This window comes from Panthera uncia, chromosome E1 (genome assembly GCF_023721935.1).
Source record: "Panthera uncia isolate 11264 chromosome E1, Puncia_PCG_1.0, whole genome shotgun sequence".
In the NCBI taxonomy this organism is placed as follows: domain Eukaryota; kingdom Metazoa; phylum Chordata; class Mammalia; order Carnivora; family Felidae; genus Panthera; species Panthera uncia.
Window position 1 is genome coordinate 5,971,410 of NC_064814.1, and position 27,654 is coordinate 5,999,063.

General features: G+C 50.5%; 3 protein-coding genes across 9 annotated transcripts in view; all 3 read right to left on the reverse strand.

The window, feature by feature from the left end:
- The window catches only part of NUP85 (nucleoporin 85), a 196,281-nt gene that overhangs the window by 142,439 nt on the left and 26,188 nt on the right, over window positions 1–27,654 (reverse strand). The window lies entirely within an intron of this gene.
- Window positions 750–7,435, reverse strand: LOC125926376 (E3 ubiquitin/ISG15 ligase TRIM25-like). 5 transcript variants are annotated; one of them, XM_049635756.1, is made up of 8 exons: window positions 7,344–7,435; window positions 7,148–7,191; window positions 6,175–6,842; window positions 4,033–4,128; window positions 3,587–3,820; window positions 2,530–2,692; window positions 2,247–2,399; window positions 750–1,338 (listed from the first exon to the last, which is right to left on the reverse strand). In XM_049635756.1, exons 2-8 carry the CDS (start codon window positions 7,161–7,163, stop codon window positions 776–778), a joined length of 1,893 nt encoding a protein of 630 aa, XP_049491713.1. In that variant the 5' UTR covers window positions 7,164–7,191; window positions 7,344–7,435; the 3' UTR covers window positions 750–775. The 5 variants fall into 5 exon arrangements, with proteins under 5 accessions (XP_049491713.1, XP_049491714.1, XP_049491717.1 ...); XM_049635757.1 differs by having other exon boundaries at window positions 7,148–7,261; window positions 7,344–7,413; XM_049635760.1 differs by lacking the exon at window positions 7,148–7,191 and having other exon boundaries at window positions 7,344–7,429.
- Window positions 10,447–27,647, reverse strand: KCTD2 (potassium channel tetramerization domain containing 2). 3 transcript variants are annotated; one of them, XM_049635767.1, is made up of 6 exons: window positions 27,100–27,588; window positions 25,150–25,258; window positions 21,858–21,949; window positions 16,535–16,630; window positions 14,356–14,481; window positions 10,447–13,370 (listed from the first exon to the last, which is right to left on the reverse strand). In XM_049635767.1, exons 1-6 carry the CDS (start codon window positions 27,436–27,438, stop codon window positions 13,341–13,343), a joined length of 792 nt encoding a protein of 263 aa, XP_049491724.1. In that variant the 5' UTR covers window positions 27,439–27,588; the 3' UTR covers window positions 10,447–13,340. The 3 variants fall into 3 exon arrangements, with proteins under 3 accessions (XP_049491724.1, XP_049491723.1, XP_049491725.1); XM_049635766.1 differs by lacking the exon at window positions 10,447–13,370 and having other exon boundaries at window positions 13,883–14,481; window positions 27,100–27,640; XM_049635768.1 differs by lacking the exons at window positions 10,447–13,370; window positions 14,356–14,481; window positions 16,535–16,630; window positions 21,858–21,949 and adding an exon at window positions 22,398–24,378 and having other exon boundaries at window positions 27,100–27,647.

Here is a 27,654-nt window from a genome sequence, read left to right on the forward strand (position 1 = left end):
AGTGCTATATACTCTGGGGGTGGAGCGCACTGGGCGGATGGCTGGGGAAAGCAGCTTGCAGCAGCACAGAGGACGGTGCAGAGTGGATAGCCTCAGTTTCGCATCCGCCCCAGACTATGAGACACCAGCTGTGTGACAGGCCCTGCTCTGGGCAGTAGGCCCTCACCTTTCTTCTCTGGGCCTGAGATCAGCCTGGATTCTTCGGCTTAACTTCCCAGCCCCCAGTTAAGCAACTGGGACAGAACACCCCTAACCCATCTGTGAGGTGCCACTCTCAGTCTGGCCTCCTGGAGGGGAGGAATAGAAAGCAGCCACCCGCGAGGCCTTTGGGGACAGGGATCTGTCCCTGGGCCCCTGATGCTGAGTAGCCAGGACTTGCCTGGAGAACCAAAGTCAGGGGCCTCTGATGGGCCTGGAGTGGGGGGCATAAAGCGGAAGTCTGTGCACCTGGCCAGGAATTCCCCACCGCCCTCCGGAGGCCACCGGACTGTCCCCGCCCCCCCCCCCCCCCCCCCCCCCCGGGAGGGGAGTGATGTGGGACTCCATCCTGGCTCAAAGCCCTTCTCCCATGGCTGCGGGAACGGAGGGGTCTGCCTGTTTCCTAGGATTCCCGGGAACACCCGGCAGCGGGTCAGCGGGTCAGGGGGACGGGAGGCCGGTTCGCCGCCCACCCCAGCCCTCAACCCGGGGGCCGCGACCTCCGGCGACCCGCGTCCCCGGCGCCCCTTCCCGCGGGCCCAGCCCAGCGCTAGAGTCCAGCTTTATTGGCTGCCGCCTACGCCTCCGCCTCGGGGCGCTGCTTGAGCGTGACCGAGGCGCCGCTGCTGACCATGACCGCGGGGTAGAGCGGCTCCAGGAAGGAGACGAGGAAGCGGTAAAGCAGGCTCACGCCGCCGGCCACGCCGTAGAAGGAGAGGCAGCCGGTGCCGCAGTCGAGCGCCACGCCGAGCGTGCGGTGGTAACCGCCGTGCAGCACCGTCTGCGTGTTGTTGTGCCACACGGAGAACTTGAGCGAGTCCCACTCCAGGCACCACGAGTACGGGTTGCGGCCCAGCAGGTAGACGATGTTGCGGCGCGGGCGGCCGCCGAGCGGGGGGCTGCGGCGGTAGGTGAGGCCCAGGCACACCCACGAGTTGGACACCTCGGCTTCCCAGTAGTGGCGGCCCTCGGACAGGCCGCGCGAGCACAGCACCTGCGGCCACTGCTTGAAGCCGGGGAAGGGGCCGCCCGCGGCGAAGGGCTCCAGAAGGATGCCCAGGTTCAGCACCGAGTGGGTCTCCTTGAACAGGAACAGTTCCTCGCTGGCCGTGGTGGGGTCGAAGTTCAGGTTGCAGTAACCTGGAGGGGGGGGGGGGGGGGGGGGGGGGGGGGGGGGGGTGGGTAAGGGAGCTTGGGTGAGCGGCCCCCAGGGCTGACGAAGAGGATGCTAAGCTGCGTGGCATCTGCACAGAAGCACCAAGTGCTTCCCACCCCCTGCCCATCTCCTGGGATTGGCCCTTCTCTTCCCGCCCCGCCCCTGCTTTTTTCAGTCCCGCAACTCTGGCCCCAGGTCACTGACCTCCTCTGGAGGAAGGAGTTGGGTGCTGTCCAAAGGTCTACCTTTCTAGAGTAGCTGAGAAACCAATTCCTCCTCCCTGCCCCCCACTAGACTCTAACATAATCTCCCTTTTTATTTATTCAGGACACAAGAATGAGTGGGATTGAGGGAAGGTCAAGGGCTCCTGGAGGAGGTGACTCAGGGGTTCACCAAAGAGACCCATGATATCTCAGAGAAGTCCCTGGGATTTGCCTCCCAGCCCAGCTCAGGAGAGGGGCTGCCTAGGCATCACATGTATTCGATTTATTTATTGCCTAGCAATAAAAGGGAGCTTGCTTGAGGAAGAAACAGACAGGGCCATCCAAGCTGGCTTGGCTAAACCCTGGTGGGGTGGTGGGGGGACACTGGCAGGCCCCCAGCTGAGGGCAATGGTTGTGCCACACCAGAGGCAGGGAGGGGGGCAGAGCCAGCATCTGGGCAAGGCCCTGCCTTGCCCACCCACGGGATGGGACAGGATAGTCCCCTCCCTATCATGGCCTTGAAGTCACAGGCTGAGTCCTTCTGAGGTCTCCAGTCCCAAGTACGAGGTCTGGGCAAGAGAGAGCTGGCATCTCTCTGGTGCCCTGGCCTGAATGGAGAGGGGACTGGGGAAGTCAAGGCCCCCCGGGGGTCCCACCCTTAGGTTCGGACTTCGGTACGGAGGACTCACACTTGAGAAGTGTTTTCCTGTCCACAGCTGAGGGCAGCAACTCATAGGAGTTCATCTTAATGCCTGGAGGAGATTGAGGAGCTTTGCTGAGGACACTCTTACAGCCCAGTGTCCTTTCAGAGAGGGGCATGGGCTTCCAGGAGGCTGCGTCACCTGGGGAAGGTGCACATGGGCAGGCAGGGCTCTCCACCAGTGCCTGGAACCCCAAACACTGCCCTGCAGGGCAGTCCCACCCCCAGGGGGCAGGTGAGTCTCCAGTGGCCCCAGGCTGCCAGATACTGACCCTTCAGGAGGAGCTGATTGATGAAGCTGAGACCCACGTCCAGCAGCCGCGTCCGGAGCTCCGCCAGGGTCTCCGGCAACTGGAGAAAGCTCTGCTTCTCCTCACAGTTGGTGCTCATCAGGGCTTCCGAGCAGGCGGGAAAGTGCTTCAGTCTGGGGAACTCCTGGATGCAGGGAGTGGCCAGCAGTACCACCCGTTAGCCCGGGGCCCAGGCAGATGCCAGGAGCTCCTGCTTATGCCAAGGACCCCACCGAGCCCAGAATCTTGGGGCAGATGGAGAAATTGCTGGTTTTCAAACCTGGACATCTCTCTCCCTCCCCCCTGGTTGTGATGTCTGAGATCAGGGCTTTGCCAAAAAGTATGGCAAAGTGCATTAAGTAGAGTGGATTAGAAAACAATGGGAGGACGATTTCTTCTGAGCTTCGAGTTGCTTAGTGAAAGACCTTGCCACATTTTTCCTGTGGCGTGTGTGTGGAGGGGTGGACGCTGTGAGCAACAGCTTTAGAAATCTGCTAGGGATGTGATAATCAGCTGAAGAAAGGTCTTTGCTCAGAGTTCCCGAGCACAGGGTTTGGGTAGCCCTGGGCCCCACCCTCAGAGAAGGTTGCTGTCACGCACGCCTCCACCAGTGACCCTGCCTGGTACCCTCTTGCAACAGCAGCAGGCTGCAGGACTGGGCCAGGGCTGGTGAAGGAAATGGGGTTTTCATCCCAGGCTGTATGGATTGGTCTGGTCTCATTCCCATCCCTGGTCTGGGAGAATCTGGAGAAACTTAGACTGTGGCAGATGCCAGGAATCCCAGGGTATGCTCCCTTCTGTTCCAGGGACGTGAAGGCAGAAACGTCAGGTAAGAAGCCAAGGGTGTTGGTGTAAGCCCAGGACCCGCGGCCTGGGGTGGGGAGGCTCCCCGAGGCAGAAGAATAGATGATGAGTTGCAGCCCCAAATGCTGATGGCTTAATCCTAGGTCTGAGCAGATCTGGTGTGTCTGGGGGTGGAGGAGGAGTGGAGTTCGGATCAGGGCCTGGGGCAGAGACAGGAGTGGGGGCGGGGGCTCGCCTGCAGGAATTGCTGGTCGCTCCTGTTGGCGAGCAGGGCGCGGAGCCAGATGCTGTCCCCCTCCAGCTTCAGGAGCCGGTTGTGGCTCTGCTGGATGGAGCTGCCCAGCTTCCCCAGAGCGGCTGCCTCCTCTTTCTCGACAAAATCCAAGACCTTCATCTGCAGCTGTTTGACCTCCTGGATGATCTCTGAGAAGCAGGCGTTCACCTCATCGCGTGTTGTCTGGATCAACTTCTGTGGGTGGGGCGGGGAGCGGGTTGTGGAGGGTGTGTTGAGAGGCACTTCTGAGCCCCAGCCCCTACTGTTACAGCCCGGAACCTGCCTATGCATCCTGTTGCCAACTGCTGGGCCCCATGACATCCACTCCAGGCCCTGAGAGTGCCCCTCAGCCAGATGCAGGGCACTGGGGGGAAGCCTGGGCCTGGGAGAGGGTGGGCCAGCCTTACCGAGAGAAAGGCCACCTGCCCCCGGTGCCTCTGGCTGTCAGAGTTGATGATCAGCATCTGGTTTTCCACGCTGGCCTGGACCTTCCGAACCTCCACCTGGGGTGAGGCAGGGGGAGGAGGAAAGGGCCCCTGATTCAGAAAGGTGGAGGTTCTTTCTTCTCCAAGGCCTTCTTGGAGAAACCCTTCTGCAAGCCCAGAGAAGACATACCTCTTACATTCCTAAGACGCCTATATGAGAGACAAAGGCAGAGCCGAAGGGCAGATGGCCCGGGTCTTCTACCCTCTGCTCATGCTGCTCATGGTCTCTCACTCCCTGAGACTCTCTCCCCATTCTTTTTTTTTTTTTTTTTTTTTTTAGAGGGGGAATGAGAGAGACAGAGAGAGAGACAGAGAGAGAGACAGAGAGACAGAGAATCCCAAGCGGGCTCCACACTGTCAGCATGGAGCCCGATGTGGGCCTTGAACTCACAAACCCAAGATCATGACCTGAGCTAAAATCAAGAGTCAGACGCTTAACCTGAGCCACCCAGGTGCCCTTTCCCGGGTCTTAGGAATCAGGTTCTCTGTTCCCGACAGTGATGACCACAGGCTTTCAGATCACAGAAAGGGGCTGAAGAGGATTCAGTGGGTTGAGAGGGGGCAGTGGGTCGAGAAGGGGCGCATCAGACATGGAGCCCTGGAGATACCTCACTGGGGTGGCGCTGCCTGGGACACGCTGTGTCCCAAGTTCTGTGAAGAAGCCTCCAGTCTCCACCTGTTCTGGGAAGAGTCATGTTCTTGTTTATAACGGGTGATAGAACTGTGTTGATCCAAGTGCCCGTCCAGTGGATTGTTGCTGGCACACGACAAAATGAGCAGCTCAAGCCAGACTGTCCATCAACCCACTGCTTGCTTTGTTGACAAAGTCTTACTATGGACAAAGTGTCCACTGAGCTGAACGGTGTGGCCACTTGGCTTATAAGCCCTCAGGAGCTCCTTGCAGTGGACCATTAAGGGGTGGCTATGTGGAAATATTACTGTTACCAAATATATTTGATAGAATGCCTGAAATAGAAGTGTTCCACTATAAAAAGCAGTTCGAATCTGGTTTTCCACATTTTAATTTTGTTTAATATTTCCGTATATTAAACAGAATTTGAGAGTAGAGAAAAGGAGGGGATCTGCCCAACCTAACGTGACATATTTCTATTTTGACATGTTTTCTTCCAGCCTTTCCTTTATCTACGCAAAAAAGTTAACATGGAACTCATACATACAGTTTTGGATCCTTGTTCATCAAACCCACCAACGTTTTTTTTGGTTGTTGTTGTTGTTGTTTTATTACTTTAAAAACTTTTTAAATTTTATTTAAATCAGAGCTAGTTAACATATAGTGTAACAATGGTGTAAGGGGTAGAATTTAGTGATTCATCACTTACATATAACACCCAGTGCTCATCCCAGCGAGTGCCCTCCTTAATGCCCCTCGCCCATTTAGCCCATTCCCCCACACCTTCCCTCCAGGACCCCTCAGTTTGTTCTCTGTATTTAAGAGTCTCTTATGGTTTGCTTCCCTCTCTCTTTTTATCTTAGTTTTCCTTCCTTTCCCCTATATTCATCAATTTTGTTTCTTAAACTCCACATATAGTGAAATCATACGATATTTATCTTTCTCTGACTTATTTCACTTAGCATAATACACTCTAGTTCCATCCACATTGTTGCAAATGGCAAGATTTCATTCTTTTGATCACTAACATTCTATTATATATATACATATATATATATATCTTCCATTATATATTATACATATGCATTATATATTATATATTATATCATCTTTATCCATTCCACAGTTGATGGACATTTGGGCTCTTTCCATAATTTGGCTATTGTTGCTAGTGCTGCTATAAACATCGGGTTGCATGTGAACCTTTGAATCAGCGTTATTTTTCTGTCTTTCTACCAAGCCTTTCTCATGTAACGGGCACGTCCACCCTCCTGTCACTTTGATGGTTGTGTGATTTCCCTCCAAGGAAAGGTGTGACTGGGCTGGTGAAAGACTTTCAGGGAGAGACTCGGAACCACGAGTCCCGCTCCTACCCACCCCCACCCCTCCCCCCTCCCCCCCCCCTCCTCAACCCCTCCCCCACTCCACCTCACCTCCTTCCTGGCACGTTCCTCCTCCAGGGGGATGGTGTCGTGGTTCTTGTGTTCCTCCAGCAGACAGGCTCCGCACACGCAGCTGCCTTCCGTGCGGCAGTACAGCCGCCGCAGTTTGCGATGCTTCCGGCACAGGCGGCTCTTGAGATCCCACACGGGCTCCAGCAGCTCGTGGTCCTGGAACATCTGGTCCTCGAAGTGGCTGCTCAGGTGCTTCTCGCACAGGGAGGCCATGCACTGCAGACACGACTTGACCGACTTGAGCTTCTGGGCGGAACAGAAGTCGCAGGGCACGTCCCTGGGCCCGGCCAGGGGCCGTGAGGACCCCAAGGTCTGGCCCTTGACCTGGGCCAAGCAGGTCACCATCTCCTCCAGGATGCCGTTCTTGCAGAGGCGCGGTCTGGAGGGGAAGCTCTCCCGGCACTGGGGGCAGTACAGTGTCTCGCCCACGGTAGCCAGGTGGTCCCAGAAACCTTGGAGGCAGGCCATGCAGAAGTTGTGCCCGCAGGTGGTGGTGACCGGGTTGCGGAACACCTCCAGGCAGATGGGACAGAGGACTTGGTCCTCAAACGTGCGGAGACTGCTGTTACTCATCAGGAGCTGAGCGTGGGAAGGGCTTGAGGGCTGGACCGGCGGCTGCGGGGCTGGCTTGTGGTCCTGGACTGGCCCTGAGAAGATAGAGCAAAGCCACGAAGAAGCCACGGCAGGAGCCGAGGGGCCTTGGAGGGGTACACTAGTCCTTCTCATAGAAACAGCTTCTGCCCATAGGGTACAGAGACTGTGTCACTGGTCAACCCATGGGGGGGGGGGGCGGGGCATAACATGGGGATTGTGTTCTCTGTGTCCCAGCCCTGACCCCTGCAACAAACCTTGGACGAGCAAGAGGGTGGGCAGAAGGAAGTCACATCAACGGAAAGGAAAGGAGCCACTTCTTTGGCCCTTCAGAAGAAAGGCAGGACGCCCAAGTACTTACGTGAGATTTTCTGCATGTCAGGGAGGGCTAGAGGCTTGGCTGCCCTGCGGTGGGATGAAAAAGGACCCCCAGGCACTCAGGTGCAGCGGCCTAGCCCTGGTCCCACTTCACCAGCTGTTGGGAGGGTCCCCATCAGTCCCGCGTGCCCCCACCCCAGCCTTCTCCATCTCCTGGGATCTGACCGCTGCCTTCTCACCTTTCCCTTCGGCTGCTGTGTTTTGATCTCCCTATCAAGTTGGCCCCCCTCCTCGAAGGCTGCCCCTAGTTTTGTTCCCTGACATCACAATTCAAGCGTGACCAGCCCCAGCATGCTGCTTGTGATGTCAGCAGAGCAAAAGGTGGGCCACCGGACGTGCTATGGGTGCTGATGTGGCCTGCCCTCTCCATGGGTGATTCTTCACGCCAGGGCAGGGTCGCTGGTGCACCTGGAGCCTCTGGCAGTGGACCTAAGGGACTCACATTAGGGACCGGAGAGGAAAATGGCAACAAAGTGGCAGTAGGATCTTGGGCAACTCCTTTAATTCGTCTGGACCAGACAATCTTTTCTGGTGAATTGACAGGGTTGTTCCAGGAGATGATGTTCCAAAGCGTCTTCTTCGTCTAAAGTTGAATGATCCACATCATCCGATCGGTGATTCTAAAGACTGTTGCTTCCACTCTGGTTCTGATCCTCAAAAAGAGAAAAGGGATGAGCGAGGCAGAAGAGAGACTCTTCATGGCTCTGATTGCTTCTTTGTTGCTTTCTGTTTCCTATTCTCCCCCACCCCATAGGATAAACGCCCTGAAAAGCTTGCAATACATCACTGTCTTGCTCCAAAACATTAGCATTTGTTGGCTAGAAATGGGAAATAGAAGGCCTCTCCTTTCCCCTTCTTAGAGGAAACATTTCAACATTTCTCCATTAAGAACGATTTTTGCCGGGCACCCAATTCACCAGTGGGTTAAGCGTCTGACTCTTCGGCTCAGACCATGATCTCATGGTTCGTGAGTTCAAGCCCTGCATTGGGCTCTGTGCTGACAGTGCGGAGCCTGCTTGAGATTCTCTCTCTCCCTCTCTCTCTGCCCCTCTCCCACTTGCTCTCTCTCTCTCAAAATAAATAAAATATACAACAAAAAAGGTTTCTGATAAATTCCTGTTAAAAAAAAGACACACACGATCTTCTCTCCATGTTGTTTTATTAGAATCATTAACAGAAAAATGACATCAGCTAAAAATACACACATTAAGATATGTGAGACTTGATTCTGAGCGGTCAGGTTTGACTTGGGGAAAATAAATACAGAGGAGGTAATAGCCACAAAAGAAAGCCCACAAAGGCAAAAGCTACAGCCCGTAAGGGCAAGAGCTAGAATTAGTTAGGTTGAGTTAAATTTCCATGGTAACATTTCATGGAAAACAATGATCTTAATAAAAATATTTTAAAGTAAAAACGAAAATAAAAACAAAACCGAGATACAATTTAATGGCACTGTATAGAAAACTCATCAAGGAATTGGGCCTCGTGGGTGGCTCAGTAGGTTGAGTGCCCGACTCTTGATTTCAGCTCACGTCATGATCCCGAGGTTCAAGAGTTTGCGTCCCACATGGGGCTCTATGCTGGCAGTGCAGAGCCTGCTTGGGATTCTCTCTCCCCTCTCACTCTGTCCCTATCCTGCTCATGTGCTCTCCCTCTCAAAATAAACAAACTTAAAAAAAGAAAAAAAAAGAAAAAGAAAGCTCATCAAAGAATTAACCTGGCTTACCAGAGTTATAGTTCACTCCAAGGGAAAGCTTTACCGATGGAAATCTATGGGGTGTGATTCTTACTAGAAATTTAGCTGCCACTGGGGCTTTATGACTGAACAGATTCAGCAATACTCAAATGATCTATTGCAAAGGCTGATGCTGTATGGAGCTTCCAGCAAGCCCTGACTGGAGAATTACCATGCAGAGCTCCAGCGTTTTGGAAAATCGCCCTACCTTCTTTTGCAGGTAACTCTTCTCCTTTTGAGAGCCTACCTAACCATGGGACATCAAGCGACCATGCGGCCTGACCTGCCGGATATGAACTAGGTGTTGTCTAACCAACCAAGTCAGCCTGAGGAGTAGTTAACCTAGCCCAGAAATCGATGTGACTGTCTCTCAGACCGGGGAACACTGGCAGTCGACACTGTGTTTCACACTGGGCAGAGGGCAAGATCACCTTTGTGTAACGCGTAGCTGCGTCTTGTTACGTAGAGGCATGAAGTTTTGTTTTTACCATTGTAAGTTCAAATACGCGTGGGAGCGTGTATACGGAGGCCGGGCAGCCCAAGCTGCTGGCTATTACGTCTCGGCTCCAAGCCACCCTCCAGACTCTGCTCTGTGCATCTTTAACAGCTTAGTCCCGGACAGGTGCACCCATGGGGAACGTGAGAAGGGGACTGCAAGATTGGGGAGGAGGGAGGGGGCGGGGCGGGGGGCGGGGCAGAAGGGACATGCTTCTTCCGGTTAACGGAGAAACCACAGCACCTCAGCTTTGCTCTGGCAGCAAGAGCTGGTTCCAGGAGTGCGGTCCTAGAACGGTTCCAGGAGTAGCGTGGTCCTACGACCAGTCTCGCTGAGCCCCCTGGGACCGCAGCATCTCCTCTATGCGGCCCCTCGGCCCCTCCTCCAAGCCTGTTACTTTGTAATAATCCCAACCTCTTCCTTTGGCTCCCCTGCCCTAGAACAATAACTACCTCCTGCAGTCACTCCATCTGTGACACCTCAGTGGGCCTGGGGGCCCTTTCCTCTTCTTACCACTTGTTAACTGCTGTGGTCTGTCCCCCATTGGGCCCTGGCTGGTACAAACACACACCTCGTTCGCTGTGTGTATACACGTGTCCCCAGCTGTAAGCACCCTATGGCGGGGGGGGTGGGGGGACTAACACCTTTTGAGGGTCCCACACCTTGCCTGGTGCCTTAAGTGACCAACACTTGGCTTGCTGGCGACTCACCTCACTTTTATTCCTCATTCTCTACCATGCAGAGAAAAATGGACACCTAGTCAGTTACTCTCTTCCAGGAAGACTTTTTTCCCCCTTAAAAATGGTCTTCTACTCTTCCCCTCCTCTTCCCAGCTTCCTGGTGGGTAGACCATCTGTCTCACCTTCTGTTCCTCACCACTCTCCTGGTCGTGAGGAGGAAGGCCCAACACGCCCTCAGGCAGTTTCAGCAGCGGGAGAAACTAGGACTTTCTAAGAAGCCCAGGTAGGAAAGGTGCAGTGAAACTTCTCTCCCGAGAAGAGTTTGAGAATCATCAGTAGTGACAGGAAAGGAAACTAAGGAGATTCGGCTGTTTGTTTCTTGTCTTTATTGACAAAAAAAGGTCACAGCATTTCAGACTTTATTCAAATACACAAACAGTAACAAACAATACCCACAAGTGACAGGCATGGTCCCTAACCTCTGCGCCAAAGGCCACGTCGGAGGATGTGGTTGTCCTCTTGGCCACCCCCCAGCATCTCTGTCCCTTCCTCCCCTACACCTCGCTGACACCCCTGAGATCAGTTAAGACTGCAGAAACGAAGTCGCTCTAGAGGAGGTTGGGCTGCGCCTCATTGCCAAGGAGGAAGCAGGTTCTGAAGGAAAGACAGAAGCGTGCTAGTGTGGCATCTCCTAGGAGAGGCCAGGCTGCTTTGTGAGCTGGGCCTGAGTCGCCCGCGGCCTCAGGCCTGGGCACAACACGAAGACGGAAGACACTCCCCACCTGGCAGCACTGGGCTGCTGGAGAGAGTGTGGGTCCCTGGCCACGTGACACCCCCAAACCGACGGATGGCCAGGCCTCCCTCCGAAGTAATCAGCTGGGCTCTCCCAGAAGGCTTTCAGTAAAAAAAAAAAATACTGACTTGGTTCCTAAAGGGCTGGGGCGAATACTTTTCCAGAAACCTTAAGAACTGAATCACCCTCAGACTCAGGAGCACTGGAACAATTGTCATTGGGCTGCCAGAAGGAGGGGGACCTCGTGAAAGCCAGCCCTCTAGGGGAGCAGAAATGTCACTTGTGTTAATTTCTCAAGAGCATCGAGTGAGGGGCTCAGCAGTTTTTCTACGGGATCCACTGTGGGGCTCTGAAAAGAGAAAAGACTATGCGTTCCTGAGGGGCTTGCCACCTCTGCCCTCTGGCCTGCCTCGCTTTACCCCTTCGTGCAGGCTCGGGAGCACTAGGAGCACTAGAGCACGAAGAACACGAGGAGCACAAAGAGCACGAGGAGCACGGGCTGATGCCCAGGCATGCCCCAGGGAAAGCAGATCTGATTGGGCTCAAGGTCCCAAATGAAGCTGCTTTCCCTCCTTAGAGTCAAATGTTACTTTTCTGGCCAAAGAGCAAGTCTTCCGAAGTCCTCTGTCCTACTCAGGTCTGAGCAGCTTTTCCTCCACGCCCAATCTCGTGCTTTCCGAAAGATGACAGGAGGATGCCTGCGACGTCTCTGAAAGGTGACTGCTTTTGCCGCGGGTAGAAGTTCCTCTAACGTTTATAGCTGTAGAAATCGTGGGCACAGGCCAGAGTCCAAGGGGCCAATGTCAACACGCACGCTCACGTTGGTGTGTAGACACACACGGAGCAGCAGACACCCCTGTACACACATTTCTATCCTGCTCTACACACAGAGAGATAAGGTCAAAGTGAGATCCGGAGAAGAGTTGTGCCATCTGCACGCAGGCAGGTCATGAGTTCCTAAGACATTTGGCACCGTCTGTGAGTCATTTCCAAAAACCATGGCCCCAGACCCCCCTAGTAAGCACTGAGCTGTGGAGCAGAGGGAACCTCACTGTGAAGGAAACCAGGAGTGACCAACGTGAGTGGCTGTTACAGGTGCAGCGTGCCCCAGAGGCGCCTTCCCCTCCTCTGGGCCATTTGCCACACTGGGAAAAGTCATCGAGGGAAGAACAAGGATTCTCCAGCCCTTTGCGTTCAGTGACTGTTCACTAAGACTCAAAAGCACAGACAGAAGGTCCAGATACAAGCCCTGTGGTCCCAGCCCGAAGGAGGGCTTTACTCCCCTCCCTGGCCAAACAAGCACTTGATTCTCGAGGACACGGCACTCTGCAGATAGAAGTGATGGTAAAGGGTCGGGCTCAGAGACGCGGGGAGTCCTCGGACTGCCCAGCAAACACATATGCCTTGCAGGGGCTGGCGCGGCGTCACGGACACGGCTGCGGGGCAGGTTTGCCAAGGTTAGAAACCAGGAGACTCGGACAAAGATCGAACGTTCAGTCAAGGCATTTCCAAGAGACAGTCACAGAAATAACGACACTTTTGGATACTACAATAGAACACATTTGGCAACTTTCAAAGAAATAGCCGTCCCCACCCAAGCCATCAGAGGATCCAAAGTCCCTTTATCTTCGGTCCGGTTCAGAAAGCCAGGGAAGGAAGATGGGTCAATGGAGGGTATGGCCTCCCTAAGTGCCCCTGTGTGTGTGACGCGGTGTGGGATGCCGCCTGCCTCTAACCTCCACCTGAGGAGCAAGCAAGCTACTGGAGGGTCCGGGCTGCCGGAGCCAGATGAGGCAAGGACGAACACGGTAGCAGCTGAGTGCCCCGAACCCAGAGCGGCGATCCCCGACCTCCACCCACAACCACGGAGATCCCGTCCTCCCCTTTCTCGAAGAGGTTTCGTCCACAGGAATATGGGGTATTCTGCGGATCTATCCTTTACCCGAGACCTCAATTTGACGAACTGAAGCTAGAATCCTTGGCACCTGCTGCATTTGTGTGGGGTGCGGGGAAGAGGGGGAAGATAGTGTTACAAAGCAGCTGCCAACGTCCAACGTGGCACCCAGGCAAAAACACGGCACGGCCCAGGGACGATCCTCTGGCGTTTGCTCCAGCATCCCTGAAGCACAGGCCTGTACGAGGAGCTAGGCCTTCCTCTTCCCCTCCCCCGCATCCCCCGTAAAGGCCCCCACTGGGAGCCCAGCCCAGCTGCTGTGGTAAGGATTTGATCTAACACTGGCTAAGAAGACAAAAGCAGGTTTCTGAAAAGGTATTCTGCAGCCGGAAGTGCGTCTGTCTTCAGGTTCCTGTGGGGGGCAGGCAGGGGTTCCTTTGGTTTTGACCAGAACACTTCTCCATTGGGGGGCCAGGCTCAGCCGTGCCTTGCAGGAGCTCGGTTACTGTACAGGAGCAAGATTTAACTTCACAAGGTGCTCTGCCGGCTTGTTCTCTTGATGGTTAAGAATCTGGAATTTACATCCGAGATCCTCTCTCCTGAAGAATCTGCAAATGGAAGATGGGGGAGAGGGCTGAGGCTTGGGCCGAGGCTGCTAAGCAGACTGCTGAGGGAAAAGGGACCCGCGGCCGCTTTCCACTGGACCCCACTGGGCAGCACAACAGTCCTGTCACCGTAGGAAGCAAGGCAGGGCTGAGCCCTAACCTCCCCTGAAGCACTTCAGTTGTAAAAGCCTCTTGCCGAACACCACTGCACCCACAGTGTCCGTGCTGTCAGACCCCTTCTCCCACGTTAAAGGAAATTGCCGACTTAGAAGTGTTTATGAGAGACAGAGAGAGTTGGGGGGGGGGGGGGGCACAGTACAGGAAAAAGAGGATAACAGTGTACAATTTTCCAGTAACTTAAGGTGGGGGAAGTCACAAAGGTAACCAAATACCTTTTCTCTTGAGACAGGACAAAAAAGAGAGAGAATGGTTTCAAAGAATAAACACAAAATATTTTCCAATTTTGAGTTTCACAATTCTCACTTTGCAATTAGATTTTTCACTTATTTGGGGCGCCTGGGTGGCTTGGTCGGTTAAGCGTCCGACTTCGGCTCAGGTCATGATCTCACGGTCCGTGAGTTCAAGCCCCGCGTCGGGCTCTGTGCTGACAGCTCAGAGCCTGGAGCCTGTTTCAGATTCTGTGTCTCCCTCTCTCTCTGTTCCTCCCCTGTTCATGCTCTGTCTCTCTCTGTCTCAAAAATAAATAAACGTTAAAAAAAAAAAAAAAAGATTTTTCACTTATTTGACAGGTGGGTACATAAAGTCTACTCTATTTCAGTACCTACTTCCTAACTAAGAACGCTTGGTCACTGCTCCATAAATCCTGATTTAAATGACAACAGTCAACGACCAAAATGAAGGAAAAATGCAAAGCTAGCTTTGGAAGGAAAGAGAAGAAGTCAGGAGCAACAAACAGTCCAGGCCAAGTCCACTGAGGGGCTGGGAACAAACGAGTCAGAGACAAAATTCTGGTGACGCGATTTCTTACCTTTGCCTTTTCACTTGGCTCTATGACAATGCCATTGGTAGAATTATTGAGTTCTCTGGAGACAACACAGAGGAATTCTGCCTGATCCTCATTTCCGTAGTTATAGGAAGATCCAATGCTGATTAGCTGACAAAACCAGAGCATGGTGAACAGTCCTCTTAAAGTGCTAAAGTGCCACACAGACCCAACCCGCCCCCTGTCCGAACTTCGTGGTTTTGCTTCTCACAGGATGATGAACTGTCTGGGACTATCACGGCCCAGGGGATACCTGGATCTGTTATTCACTTGGGCGTCCTCAACAAGGCTTCCCCAGAGAAGGAAAGGATGGGATCTGCCATTGTCTCCCCACCCAAGCACTTGAAACAATCCCAAAGGCAGCAGCTAGGATGAACATGATCATATTCCTTCTAGCAAACACTGAGGTGAAAGAGAATGTTTCTGTGAATGAAAATGGACACTTGCTTTAGCCAAACACCTACACAGGGCTGGCTCATCTTTAAGCAGAAGTCCCAGACAGGAGACTGGCACTCAAAAGGCTCTGGAAAGCACCGAGTGAATCACTGAAGAGTTACCATAAGCCATATGCTGCTGGGACTTTTAACCTTTTCGGCAAATTGAATTCAGGATTTAATTTTAAACAGGAAATGCACATGCACCGAGAAAAGCGGAGCCCAAGGGTAAGGTCATCCGGGCAATCATGTAGGGCCTCAAGTCAGAAGAACAGGACTGACTTGCTCTATGAATGGGCTTTGGGTCCCTCTGCCTTCCTGTGCCTGAACTTCCTCGTCCATATAATAGAGTCAGTGGGAACATGACTTCATGTTTCATGCTTCACCTGCCCCCTGAATGTTAACAAGATGAGAAAAAGAAAATAAAAAATTATTCACTGGTTTCATCAAGAATACTTAAAAAAAGAAAAAAATTTTTTTTTTTTTTTTTTTGGGAACATTCTTTGCTTAAGACTTAGGGAAGGGCGCCTGGCTGGCTCAGTTGGTAGAGCATGTGACTCCCGATCTTAGGGTTATGAGCTGGAACTCATGTTGGGTGTAGAGATTATTTAAAAAGAAAATATTTGAGAAAAAAAAAAAGACTTTTCTCAGGGAAACTACTTGTGGAGTGGAAGTATGGCAACATGTTGCAGCCCCCACATGAATAAGAACTAGGCTGACCTATAAAGGAAGGGGCGCCTGGGTGGCTCCGTTGGGAGAGCATGGAACTCTTGATCTCAGGGTCTCAGGGTCGTGAGTTTAAGCCTCACATTGGGTGTGGAACTACTTTAAAAGAAAAAAAAAGGGAAGAGAAAAGAACTAGGCCAACATACACAGGCAGAATTGATTCTGCAGTGGAGGGGTGAGGAATTATCCAGTGTTGGCTCTGACGACCAAGACACCTGTGTATTTGATCCATAACCCAATACCGTTAACACGACGAACAGAAGTTATTTGAGAAGGTAAGTTTATGGTGACAGTTCAACTGACGCTTAAACTCTACATTAAAAATAGGCACGATCCACACAATACATATCCCTTCTATATATATCCATTCTATTCATGCCAGGCTCCCTGTTGCGCACACAATAGATGAACTGAACAATCCTGCCATCTAATGGAAGAAAACAGTACAATTCTGCCTGTCTGGTTTTGTTTTGGTAATTCTGCCACCACGCAAAGCTAAAGGAACAGAAATCCACAGCCTGATGGGAAATGGCCAAGCCCCACTTCTCATCACGTCTGGCTCCTCTCATACCTGCTCTTGCTTTCTGCAGTGGATTATGTATGTTCAGAATGACAGAGTTCTTATCCTGGGAAGGGAAGGTAGGGTAGTTGCTGAATCCTAGCCTTCTTTATGTACTTATTCTAGAATGTTTCAACTGAGTGCTTTTGAAAGAAATCCCTCTGAGGGAGAAAAAACCTCAGAGAGACACTTTCAAGCCTAAACAGGCTGGCTGACTCCCTCTGGGCACAAATTAAAACTTGGATATGAAGTCAGGAGACACGATACTATTCTGAATTCTTCCCAACTCATCCTATACAGCTGACAGAATAATTCCCACGTTTCTGAACAGGTTCACACGTGGCCCTACGAACCCCTGGGGTTAGCTGGTTACAGATGGCAGCTGTTTGAGGGACGTGGGCTCCTGGGCTGAGATGCTGCGGTGGCTGCCACTTAGGAAACATACCTGTTCGAATTTCCAACCATCAGACATAGTGGAGACCATCTGTGTAAGCTCCTCTTCCTGGCACTGCAGGACTCTGTACACGTGCTTCACGGGGCCCTGCAACAACCAACGGACTTAGAAGAACAATTTCAAGGACATGACAGTTTGCAGCTGCGCTAGGGAGGCTCGTCCAAAGAATGAACACTGAAAAGGAATTTGCTTGGACGTTTTTTCTGGACAGCCACACACCGTCCCCTCTTACAAGTGGCAATGTCATCTTTCTCTTCTTAAGGTTTTCTTTTATAAGAATGTTTACTTACTTATTGCGACAGAGAGAGAGCAAGCGCACGTGCATGAAAGCAGGGGAGGGGCCGAGAGGGGGGAGAGAGAATCCCAAGAAGGCCCCCATGTGCGGCGTGGAGCCTGACGTGGGGCTCAACCTCATGACTATGAGTTCATGAGCAATGTCATCCTTCAGTAAAAACTTATCCAAGGAAAGAAAGAAAAGAAAAAGGCCCAAGGATATGAATCAGTGGGTAAAATAATTCTGAAGTTCAGAGAAATGAATTATGTGATTAGATTTCATCTATTTCCCAGAGTAGAAAACAGAGGAAAATTGCTTTGGAAAAGAGAGCCACATTTTCTTTTTAAGTTGTTCATATCATGACACACATGCTGAAAATGTAGACCATAATTTGGTTTATCCAGAGCAATAGCTTATTAAGGGAATAACATATTAAAAAGGAACCCCACAATATACCAATGTTCAAACTATTTTCACCCTCCGCTGATGGTACCTGGGAGTGTTTCAGTGTTAAATGGTAACATTCCTGTTACAAAAGTGTGTAACAAAAAATAAATATTTGGTCTTTGCTCCTGGTTCCTAGCACAGAGCTCCTAAAACACTTGGAATTTCCTGAGTGATAAAAGGGTCTTTTTTGTGCTAATGACTGGTCTCCAGAAAGACCAAGCACCATTAGAGTTAGAACTTTCAGTCCTACCCGCTGACCTCAGTGGAGACTGAATTCAATCACCAGTGGCCAATAGTTTAATTGAATCAGTCATGCCTACATAATGAAACATCCTTAAAAACCCCTGAACAGGGGGGTTCAGGGAGTTTCCGAGTTGGCAAACACATTGATGTCCTGGGCAAGTGGCACATCCCAACTGCATGCACAGAGGCTCCTGTGCTCAGGACCCCACCCCACGTCTCTCTTCGCTTGGCTGTTCCTTAGTCTGCTGGAGATCAACTGTAATAGTAAGTTTAGCATTTTCCTGAGTTTTAGGAGTTGTTCTAGGAAATTACTGAACCCAAAGGGGATGTCATGGGAACCCTTGAATTTGTAGCCGAATTGGACAGAAGTACAGGTAGCCTGGGAACTGGGATTTGGCACTGGTGTCTGAAGGAAGGTCAGTCTCGTGGGACTGAGCCCTGAAACCTGTGGAAATAGTTACTACTTATTAGTATCAGGATAGGATTAAACTGTTGGGACACCCCAGCTGGTGTCAGAGACTCAGACAGAAGTCATTTGCTAGCTGACTCAACTTTCTAGAACAGAAGCGAAAGGCGGGATGCCCTAAAATTGCAGCACTAAGGCCCCTATACTCTAACCACCTGAGGACCCCTCACACTTACGACTCGGCCAGAGTCAGGTGACAGCCAGGGCTGCTGCAAGGAGGCATGCTCACCAGATGAAAGTCCCTGTTCGTCAGAGGACAATTAGAGGCCCACAGGGAGACTTGTGTTTAGCAGTCTTGGACCACTCAGTGTTGGGCCCAATAAATAGCTGCACATCCACTGCCCGTCCTGGAGGCCAGGAGGCATTTGTTAGAGCACAAACAGCAACTGAAGCTCAGAACAACGAAGCTCCATCAGGGAGAGAGGGACTGGTTAGAGTCACGTGACTTTAAGAAAATGTGGACCGTTTCCTGAAGAATAATGAAAACTTGGCTTTAGTACTTTTGCAAAAGGATGACTGGGCTTCAGTTATCTGGAAAATCAGTTTTGGAAGAACTCACTACTGGGGAAATACTGGCTCAACAAAAGCAGCTGTGGATCACGGAGCACTAGGAGCCCAGAGTGGCTTTCCCTCTCCTCCCGTCTTCAGTGGGACACTGATGTCAGCGCGCTGTCTCGCCTGAGTGAGGCGGTGCTATTGGGTCGGAGGCAGTGCCAGGCCTTGGGCTGATCTGCCAACCACACCGCGCTTTCTTCCACACTCTCCCCTTCTGAACCGAATGCAACTATTGTTACACGAGGTACTAAGAAAAACATTCCCTCCACCTAAAATATAGGGCAAATCTCGGAAAGACTTCAACTGGTTCTAACCACACATTTTGGAAACAACCAAGTGTTTCATGTTACAAAACTCAGTGCATCGCGAAAGATCTATGATATTAGCCACAACTGTCAAAGTCCCAGCATTTAAGATGCATGTGTTAGCTCTTTTTAATTTTTGTCTTCCAAAGAAAACCACGAGTATTCTCAAATGCACTAAGATTAATCACCTAACATAAAATACCAAAGACAGCAAAGTTAGTAGTAGTTAGGGCTGGTGGCAGCCGCTAAGAGATATGAGGGGTCGCCAAAAAAAGGCGGGGTGGGAAACCCACATCTTGGGCTTTGCTTAAATGTCTGCCATGTGTGTCTCCTTTTTTTTTTTTAATTAAAAAAAAAAATTTTTTTTAACATTTATTTATTTTTATTTTTTTTTTTTAATATTTTTTATTTTTTAATATATGAAATTTACTGTCAAATTGGTTTCCATACAACACCCAGTGCTCATCCCAAAAGGTGCCCTCCTCAATACCCATCACCCACCCTGCCCTCCCTCCCACCCCCCATCAACCCTCAGTTTGTAACATTTATTTATTTTTGAGACAGGGAGAGACAGCATGAACGGGGGAGGGTCAGAAAGAGAGGGAGACACAGAATCTGAAACAGGCTCCAGGCTCTGAGCTGTCAGCACACAGCCTGACGCGGGGCTAGAACTCGCGGACCGCGAGATCATGACCTGAGCCAAAGTTGGATGCTTAACCGACTGAGCCATCCAGGCGCCCCATGTGTGTCTCCTTAAAACACAGACAAGTTGGGGCGCCTGGCTGGCTCTGTTGGGAGGAGCGTGCAGCTCTTGATCTTTGGGTCGTGAGTTTGAGCCCCACATTGGGTACAGAGATTACTTAAAGATAAAATCTTAAAAAAAAAAAAAAAAAAAAAAAGACAAGTTGAAGGAGAGAATGTGTTTGAAGGGACAGCTACAAAAATACACACATGGCCAATTTGGCCTCAGAGCCATGTGTGACACATGCAAAAGAGCGTGTCTTTGAACAACCTCGAATCCACTGCTCAGAGTTTCACTCAATAAAAAGGACAGATGGAAAGATCAATTAACATCCAAAAGGCCTTTACATCCCTAGAACAAAAAAGCTTCCAACTGGGTCTATATCCACAAGCCTTCAGAACCTAGAAGACTAATTAACTTCATCGCTGTCATCAAATAGAAAACTTACAATGCTCTCAAGGAATCAGCTAATGGCAGAGCTGCGAACGTTCAGGGTTGAATGGCTTCAAGTTACATAATTCATGGCATCATGAATTTACACTAGGCAATCAAAAGCTTTTTTGGAATGTGGAAAATTAAGGATAAAGCTAGATTTTCAGAATGCCCAGCTATTAAATATCCACGATAGTAAAAGATGCCATGTAAGTTTAACACGAGATGGCGAAAAGACTGGCACCACCGGATCCTATTTTATACAATAAAATGGCAAACCAACTATGAATTCATTTTTGAACATTAGAAGTCTTTCAGGGGTGCTGGGTGGCTCAGTCGGTTAAGCGTCTGACTTCTGCTCAGGTCATGATCTCGTGGTTCGCAGGTTCGAGCCCCGCATGGGGTCTCTGCCGTCAGGAGCCCGCTTCAGATCCTCTATCCCCCTCTCTCTCTCTGCCTCTCCCCTGCTTGTGCTCTCTCTCTCAACAATAAACAAACATTAAGAAAAGTAATAATAATAAAAAGAAGGCTTTCATCCATCAGCCAGCGGGAAGAAAACTAAGGAAGCTCTTCTCACCTTTGCAAATGACTACAGATTAAGCGAATGAGAGAAATCATTTTTGAAAAAAGAAATAGGTGTCAGTTATTCAACCAGATAATTCCATTCAGAGCCAGAAAACTTGGATATGTAAACTCTAACAGAGAAAGAGCAAGGAATATTTTTTATTTTTTTGAGTTTTGAAAAGAAACATATTACCTTCTGCTTAATCACAGGAAAATTCTACACTGCAATAGAATGGATCTCAGGAAAGCATCTACCACCAGTATCTGATGGGATAAGAGGCAAGTCCTGCTACAAGACAGATGGTCACAGCAGAGTCCAACCATGCCCTCTGTTCCTGCAGTTGTACTTTCTTAAAATAGAACCTAAATACAGGAAAGGGAGCGTCTGGTTTCCCTGCTAGACTTCAAGCTTCTGGAGGGCACAGACCCTCCCTAGGAAGCAGAGAATCTCAAGGGCCTAAAAGATGCCGCTGTGGCCACTTAAGACATGTGACGGGTGATGTGATGTGAAATAAGCTACCTGTACCCCCTCAAAACTAGGTGGCAAATTGTGTGTTTCTTCCTGTTACTGTATCTACCAAGTTCATATAAAAACCCAGACTTCATAATAAACAGAGAAGCCTATTTCCTCAGAAGCATGATTCACAAGCAGCTCCTAAAGTCCAGGCCATGAGACTGCTTTCACGTGGCTATCAGGGGCTGAATGCGACATGGTCACACTTTAAAAGGCTGGTCCTAATAAAGAATTAAAGAGTGGCCAACAGGTGGAAGTAAGAGCTCGCTGGGTCTTTATGTGGAGGGAGACAGATACTCTGCAAGAACAGGTTCTGGGCCTAAAGTGCTGCGGGTCCCTCCTGCTGTCCCATGATAAGCAGCCACAACCTCCCCACTCTTCTAAAGGGATAAGGGGGCTGTTTTGCTTTGCTATTTCTTCTTCTGTTTTCTGGTTCTGAATAAGTCTGGTGGCGTATGCTCTGTCTGCCTGGTGGATGGCCCATGTTCCACACAGACCTCCAGCTTCAAGGGGAGAGGCAGCTCTTGCCAAGCAGCACAGCATCCTTTTCAAATCCCACCCAGACGCAGGGACAAAGAGAGCCACTAAGACCTTTTCCCTTTAAGAGTTCAAAACCGTGGGGTGCCTGGCTGCTTCAGCGTGTGACTCCTGATCTCAAGGTTGTGAGTTCAAGACCCACGTTGGGTGTAAAGATTACTTAAAAATAAAATCTTAAACCAAAACAAAAAATAAAAACCAAACCAAAACAAAAAAAGAGTTCAAAACCCATTACCTGAGAAGTTCTGTTCTCATTGTCCCGTATCCGTTCCTTAACCAGCCGCACAAGAGATGCAATGTTGTAAAACTCCGCTTCTTCCAGAACACCTAGGACAAGGACCAAACCGTATGTAGTTAAAGATGTGTTACACTCCCTGGAAAATAGTGAGAAGAGGCTAAAGTTTACATGCTTGCTAAGAACTGCATTTTTTTTGAGAGAGAGAGAGAGAGAGAGAGAAAGAGAGAGCAAGACCATGAGACAGAGCATGTGCAAGGGAGGGACAGGAGGAGAGGGAGAGCATTTTTTTTTTTTTAATGTCTATTTATTTTTGAATTTTTTTTAATGTTTTTTATTTATTTTTGAGACAGAGAGAGACAGAGCATGAACGGGGGAGGGACAGAGAGAGGGAGACACAGAATCGGAAGCAGGCTCCAGGCTCCGAGCCATCAGCCCAGAGCCCGACGCGGGGCTCGAACTCACGGACCGCGAGATCGTGACCTGAGCCCAAGTAGGATGCCTAACTGACTGAGCCACCAGGCGCCCCGATGTCTATTTATTTTTGAAAGAGAGACAGAATGCGAGTGGGTTAGGGGCAGAGAGAGAAGGAGACACAGAATCCGAAGCAGGCTCTGAGCTGTCAGCACAGAGCCCGATGCGGGGCTTGAACTGACGAGCTGTGAGATCATGACCTGAGCCGAAGTCGGACGCTCAACCAACTGAGCCACCCAGGTGCCCCGAGCGTTTTTTTAAAGTTTATTTATTGTGAGAGAGCAAGCACGTGCAAGGGGCAGAGAGAGAAGGAGGAGAGAAAATTCCAGGCAGGCTCTGCACTACCAGAGTGGAGGCAGATACAGGGGGGCCAGAACTCACACACAAGAGATCATGACCTAAGCCAAAATCAAAGTCAGGGGTGTCCGGGGTGGCTCAGTGGAAAGAGTGTCTGACTTCAGCTCAGGTCATGATCTCACGGTTCATGAGTTTGAGCCCCACATTGGGTTCCTGTGCTCATAGGTCAGAGCCTGGAGCCTGCTTCAGATTCTGTGTCTCCTTCTCTCTCTGCCCCTTACCCACGCATGAGCTCTCTCTCTCAAAAATAAATAAACATTAAAAAAAAAAAAAGATGTCTAACCGACTGAGCCACCCAGGCGCCCCTTGAAACTTGTTTTTAGAATTTTTTTAAGTTTATTTATTTGAGAGAGAAAGGGCAAGTGAACAAGGGAGGGGCAGAGAAAGGAGAGAAAGAATCCCAGCAGGCTCTGCACTGTCAGTGAAGAGCCTTATGCGGGGCTTGAACCGTGAGATCATGACTGGATCCAAGGTCAAGAGTAGGACACTCAACTGACTGAGCCACCCAGGCGCCCCCTTTTTTTTTTAATTTGAGAGAGAGAGAGAGAGAGAGAGAGAGCGAGCGAGCAAATGGGGAGAGGGGCAGAGGGAGAGTGAGAGAGAATCTGAAGCAGGCTCCACACTCAGCTCACAGCCCGACACAGGGCTTAATCTCACAGTCTTGAGATCATGACCTGAACCAAAATCAAGAAAATCAAGAGTCTGACGCTCACCTGACTGAGCCACCCAGGTGCCCCTGAACCGCACTTTTCAAATTGAAGTCTAGTCTCTCTCCTTCAGCCTGGGAAACATTTCTTTGCTATTTAGGGTGTACCCCCCTCCCTACTCCCTAAATTGAGTGAGTCAAATTCTGGGTCTGCTCTGTTCACTCTGTTTCACTGCTGCGGCTTCCCACTTGGCACCTTCTCTGACTCTCTCTGCACCTGCCCATTAGCTGCAGGGCACCTTTCCCATATGTCACTTAGTTTCTGGAACTTGTCACATTGGAGAATTCCTGAGCTTGCAAAGCTTACCTAGTCGGTCCTAAAAATTACCGGGGGTGGGTGTGTGTATATAAATTTATGTGGACCAAAGTTTAATAGGGTGCTTATTATTTGAACAAGATAAAAAGCAATCACTGAGAGAATGCTTTGCCAAATAAAATCAAAGGCCTTGGACAGGACAACAAAGGGGATGTGTGATTCAGTATCAGAAGAAAAAAAAAAAAAACAAACTTGCTATAAAGGACATTGCTGGAACTGATAAAATTGGAATATAAGCTGTAGATAGAAGTATTTATCAATATTAAATTCCCTGATCTTGATAACCATACTGTGCTTACATAAGGGAATAACCTTGTTCTTGGGAAATACACTGAAGTATTAAGGGACTCATCTGTAATCTAGTCTCAAATAGTTCAGAAATAAAAACTATGGTGGGGGGAGGGAGAAGCGTGGTGTGGGGGGGGACAGAGAGAGAACAAAGGGTAATACAGATCTCAAAAAATGGTGGTGAAGCTGCGAGTTCTGTTATTCTCGTCCTTTTCTCTGAATTTGAAAATATTTCAAAAAAAAATTTTTAAAGGCCTTCAGAAAAGATGCTTAAGATTCCTCTTTTCCAGAAACAGGATTATCCATGAGGTGGTAACTGCTGAAGCTAGACGGTGGGTGCATGAAGTTTACTGTACGATTCCCATGATTTTTGAATGCATCTGAAATGTTGAAAAAAGAGACAGCACATGCACAAGTCCTCTTCTTACTGGTTGAAACAGATGTGCTTCGCAGCCATTTCATTAACTAGCACAGCCGTTACAGCTTTCTCACTCAGAGCTAAAGCCTCCAGGTCAGGGTGCCCTGGATTTAGGGAGAGGCCCCAATCTTCAACGGAATGCCTTTGGCGAGGCCACGTCAAGTCTTTTAGAAAGATATCTAGACCCACTTAGAGTCCAAATGTCGTACCAACCAAAAAGATGATACAGCTGACAATGGACTGGAGAATGAATTAGGTCAGCTGCAAAAATTTACAAGGAAGCATGAGACCAGTCTTACAAGAAATGAGGCCAAGCCTTTATTACTTTTTACAGCTGCAAGTTCAAACTAAAAGTGAAAATATAAATAATTAATGTCAGAAATGTGATGCTTCAGGCTATGGACATTTCACTGCCAGCAAGCACATAAGTGAAAGTAAAAAGGGATCCTGACGATTCTGCAGGTTTGAAAAATGCTCCTGAAGTGATTTGCAAAGCTGAGTTACCTATTTTTCTTCTCATTAAGGAAGGCTGGACAGAGCCCAGTGGGGATCCCTTAAAGAAGACTTCCTCAGATAAGACTACGTAACTAGAGACTCCCTGTTCACTTTCATAAATGTTTACTACACCTGCATGTGACCTTGATGAAAATCTCAAACAAAATTCCAATCTGTGAAACGGCTTTCAAGATATGGGCTGAGTTCTGAAAATGCCCAGTTAAAACAGTGTTCTTACCTTCTTCAGCCAACTCCTTTGTAATGATGAGTTTCCCGTGGCGGAGGTAGTTGAGGATAGGACCGAAGTAGGTGGGGTCCCTGTCAATCAGATAGGCTCCTGTCTCGTCCTGCCAACCAAACACAAAGATAACACTTTGGAGCTGTCAACCAAACACAAAGATAACACTTTGGAGCTGTCGGACTAAGTTGGGGCAGGGTTGCAGCCTCTCTGTCACCATTCATTAGCAAGGGGGCAAGTCTTGCTAGACATTTTTTTTATCACAAACTACTGGCAAGAAGGCTAGCTTATGTATCTTGTACTCTGAGATCATTTCAGGCACGGAGTTACAGATAGATGTACAGTCATCATGCAGGCATTTACTTGAACTTCCAAAGTCTTGTTTTTTTTAATGTTTGTTTATTTTGAGACAAAGAGGTAGACAGTGAGAGGAGGAGGGGCAGAGAGAGAGGAAGACAGAGAATCCCAAGCAGGCTCCACAGCTGTCAGTGTAGAGCCTGATGTGGGGTTTGAACCCACAAATTGTAAGATCATGACCTGAGCTGAAACCAAGAATCAGGCGCTTCAGTGACTGAGCCACCCAGGTGCCCCTGAACTTCCAAAATCTTTACTTGGACACAATTACCACCATTCTTCTGTAAGACATCTATTATCAAGAAAGGGGAAGAAAATGCCATATTTTAATTATGTAAATCTTTGCTTGAGATGGACATTCTGACCTCTCTCTACTGCCCCCAAATCACATTCCTAATTCTAAGAAAACCTCTGTATAGTTGGCAATGCTCCTGAGCTCAAGGCCAACATCAGTGGGAGTCTGCATTGCCAGCTGTAACTCACACACCCCAGTTCTGTGCCCAGAGGAAGCTTGGCACCGCCTGGACTTGGCTCTGAGCAGCTTTAATCCTACTCATCTTTACAGTAAAAGGAACAAGAAGAAACTGGCTTCTACTGCAACAAGAAAGATTTAGGGTAGATAAAAATAATTCCTTTATAAGCAAAGGTTTTGAAATTTCTTTAAAGTTCGGGTGGGACAGGTTTCCATAAGTCTGAGATTTATTAGAGAGGCAGTTGGGGAGTTAAAAAAAAAAATCAGCGAATCTTTACCCAACCCCAGCTCTATTTCAATGTAACTGGCTGAGTGCTACATAGGATATACAGGGGTATAAGCCAGGGTCAATGCCTTTAAGCTGGCAACTGAAAGATGAATGTGTAAAGTCAATCAATAAACACGTCAAACTGGAAACGGGTTGGAAGTGCCTCGTCACCTCTCAACTTTGTTCGTAGCCAGGCATCTTGCCCAACAGCAGGCCTCAGTTTTCACTTTCCGATGGTCTTAACCAATCAGCTTAGGTTTGCACTGGCAACTGGTAATCTCTTTCCAAGGAATGTATCTGAGCTCTAATAGTCCTAAAACAGTGGCTGTCACCAGATAAGAGCTCAGGGCCCAGGACCACAGGAAAGAAGTGTGGTATCACCAGAAACACTTCCTGCAGCTGTCAGACCCAGGCTTTCACCCAACTTGGCAGAGGGGTCCGAGAGGAAGTCTGAGAAAGCTAGAAAGATGCCTTAGCTCACCCTGACCCAGTTCTGGACGCATCTGGCACAGGCAGTGAGGGGCTGACGAGGAGCCAGGGGAAAACTCATGCAGATCTGAGGGGCGGGTATGAGATGTGTACGGAGAAGGGGTGTGGAGCGGGTTCTCGTGGGTGCGGGTGGGCACAGCATGGGGACCGAGTTGCTCAGAGTGAAGGGCGGGGTCAGAGAGACAGCCAGGGTGCGACTGAGGATGGGGGAGAATAGCCCCCAGGGCCAGCCTGGCGGGAGAGGGATGGGAAGGGGGTCCCGGCCCGAAAAGCCCGCCTGTGAGGAGCGTGTCGCAGGAATCTGGGGACGAGCTAGGAGGAACGAGGGGGTCCGAAGAGCGGGGGCGCGCCCGAGGGCGGGGCGCACCTTGTCCGAGTCCAGCTCCGGGTCCTCCTGGCAGCAGAGGCGACAGAGGAAAGACTTGGGCTCCCGGCCTAGGGTCTGTCTGGTGGTCACGAAGTAGGTGCCGCCCACGTTAAGCCGGACCCAGCGGGCCGCACCGCCTCCCCCTGCCCGCTCTGGCGGTCCGGGACCCGGCTCCAGTGGCGGCGCGGCGGCGGCGGGCGGGCGGCCGTGCCCGCGGGGCGTAGGGCCGGCGGGGCGAGGGCTGGGGGGCCCGCGGCCCGGGCCACCCCCGTCGCCCAGCCCGCTCCCGCCACCCCCTCCCAGCCCCGCCATCGCCGGGTCCAGCTGCAGCTCCGCCATCTTGGGCCGCCGCCGCCACCGCTGCCCGCGCGCCGCCGGGCCGGCCCATCTCTCGGCAGGGAGAGCCGGGCCGGCCCATCGGCGGGGGTGGGGCCGGGGGAGAGGGACGGGAGCGCCCCCAACCAGCTCCCGGGGACCCGTGCAGGGGGAGGTGCCGCGCCCGCCCTCGTGGGCGGGACTTCCGGAACCAGCCTCCATTTCTACGGGCTGACCTGC

Bases quoted from the DNA above. Each gene is read 5' to 3' on its own strand.
- LOC125926376 (XM_049635756.1), bottom strand. The intron at 2,693-3,586 runs GCGAGCCCCCGC...CCCTGCATCCAG, and splicing joins GCGACCAGCAATTCCTGCAG to GAGTTCCCCAGACTGAAGCA. The intron at 2,400-2,529 runs GTCAGTATCTGG...CACCTTCCCCAG, and splicing joins CAATCAGCTCCTCCTGAAGG to GTGACGCAGCCTCCTGGAAG.
- KCTD2 (XM_049635766.1), bottom strand. From the start codon at position 27,636: ATGGAGGCTGGTTCCGGAAGTCCCGCCCACGAGGGCGGGCGCGGCACC. The intron at 25,259-27,099 runs GTGCGCCCCGCC...TTTGGTTGGCAG, and splicing joins CGGAGCTGGACTCGGACAAG to GACGAGACAGGAGCCTATCT. The intron at 21,950-25,149 runs GTAAGAACACTG...TCCTTGTCCTAG, and splicing joins AAAGGAGTTGGCTGAAGAAG to GTGTTCTGGAAGAAGCGGAG.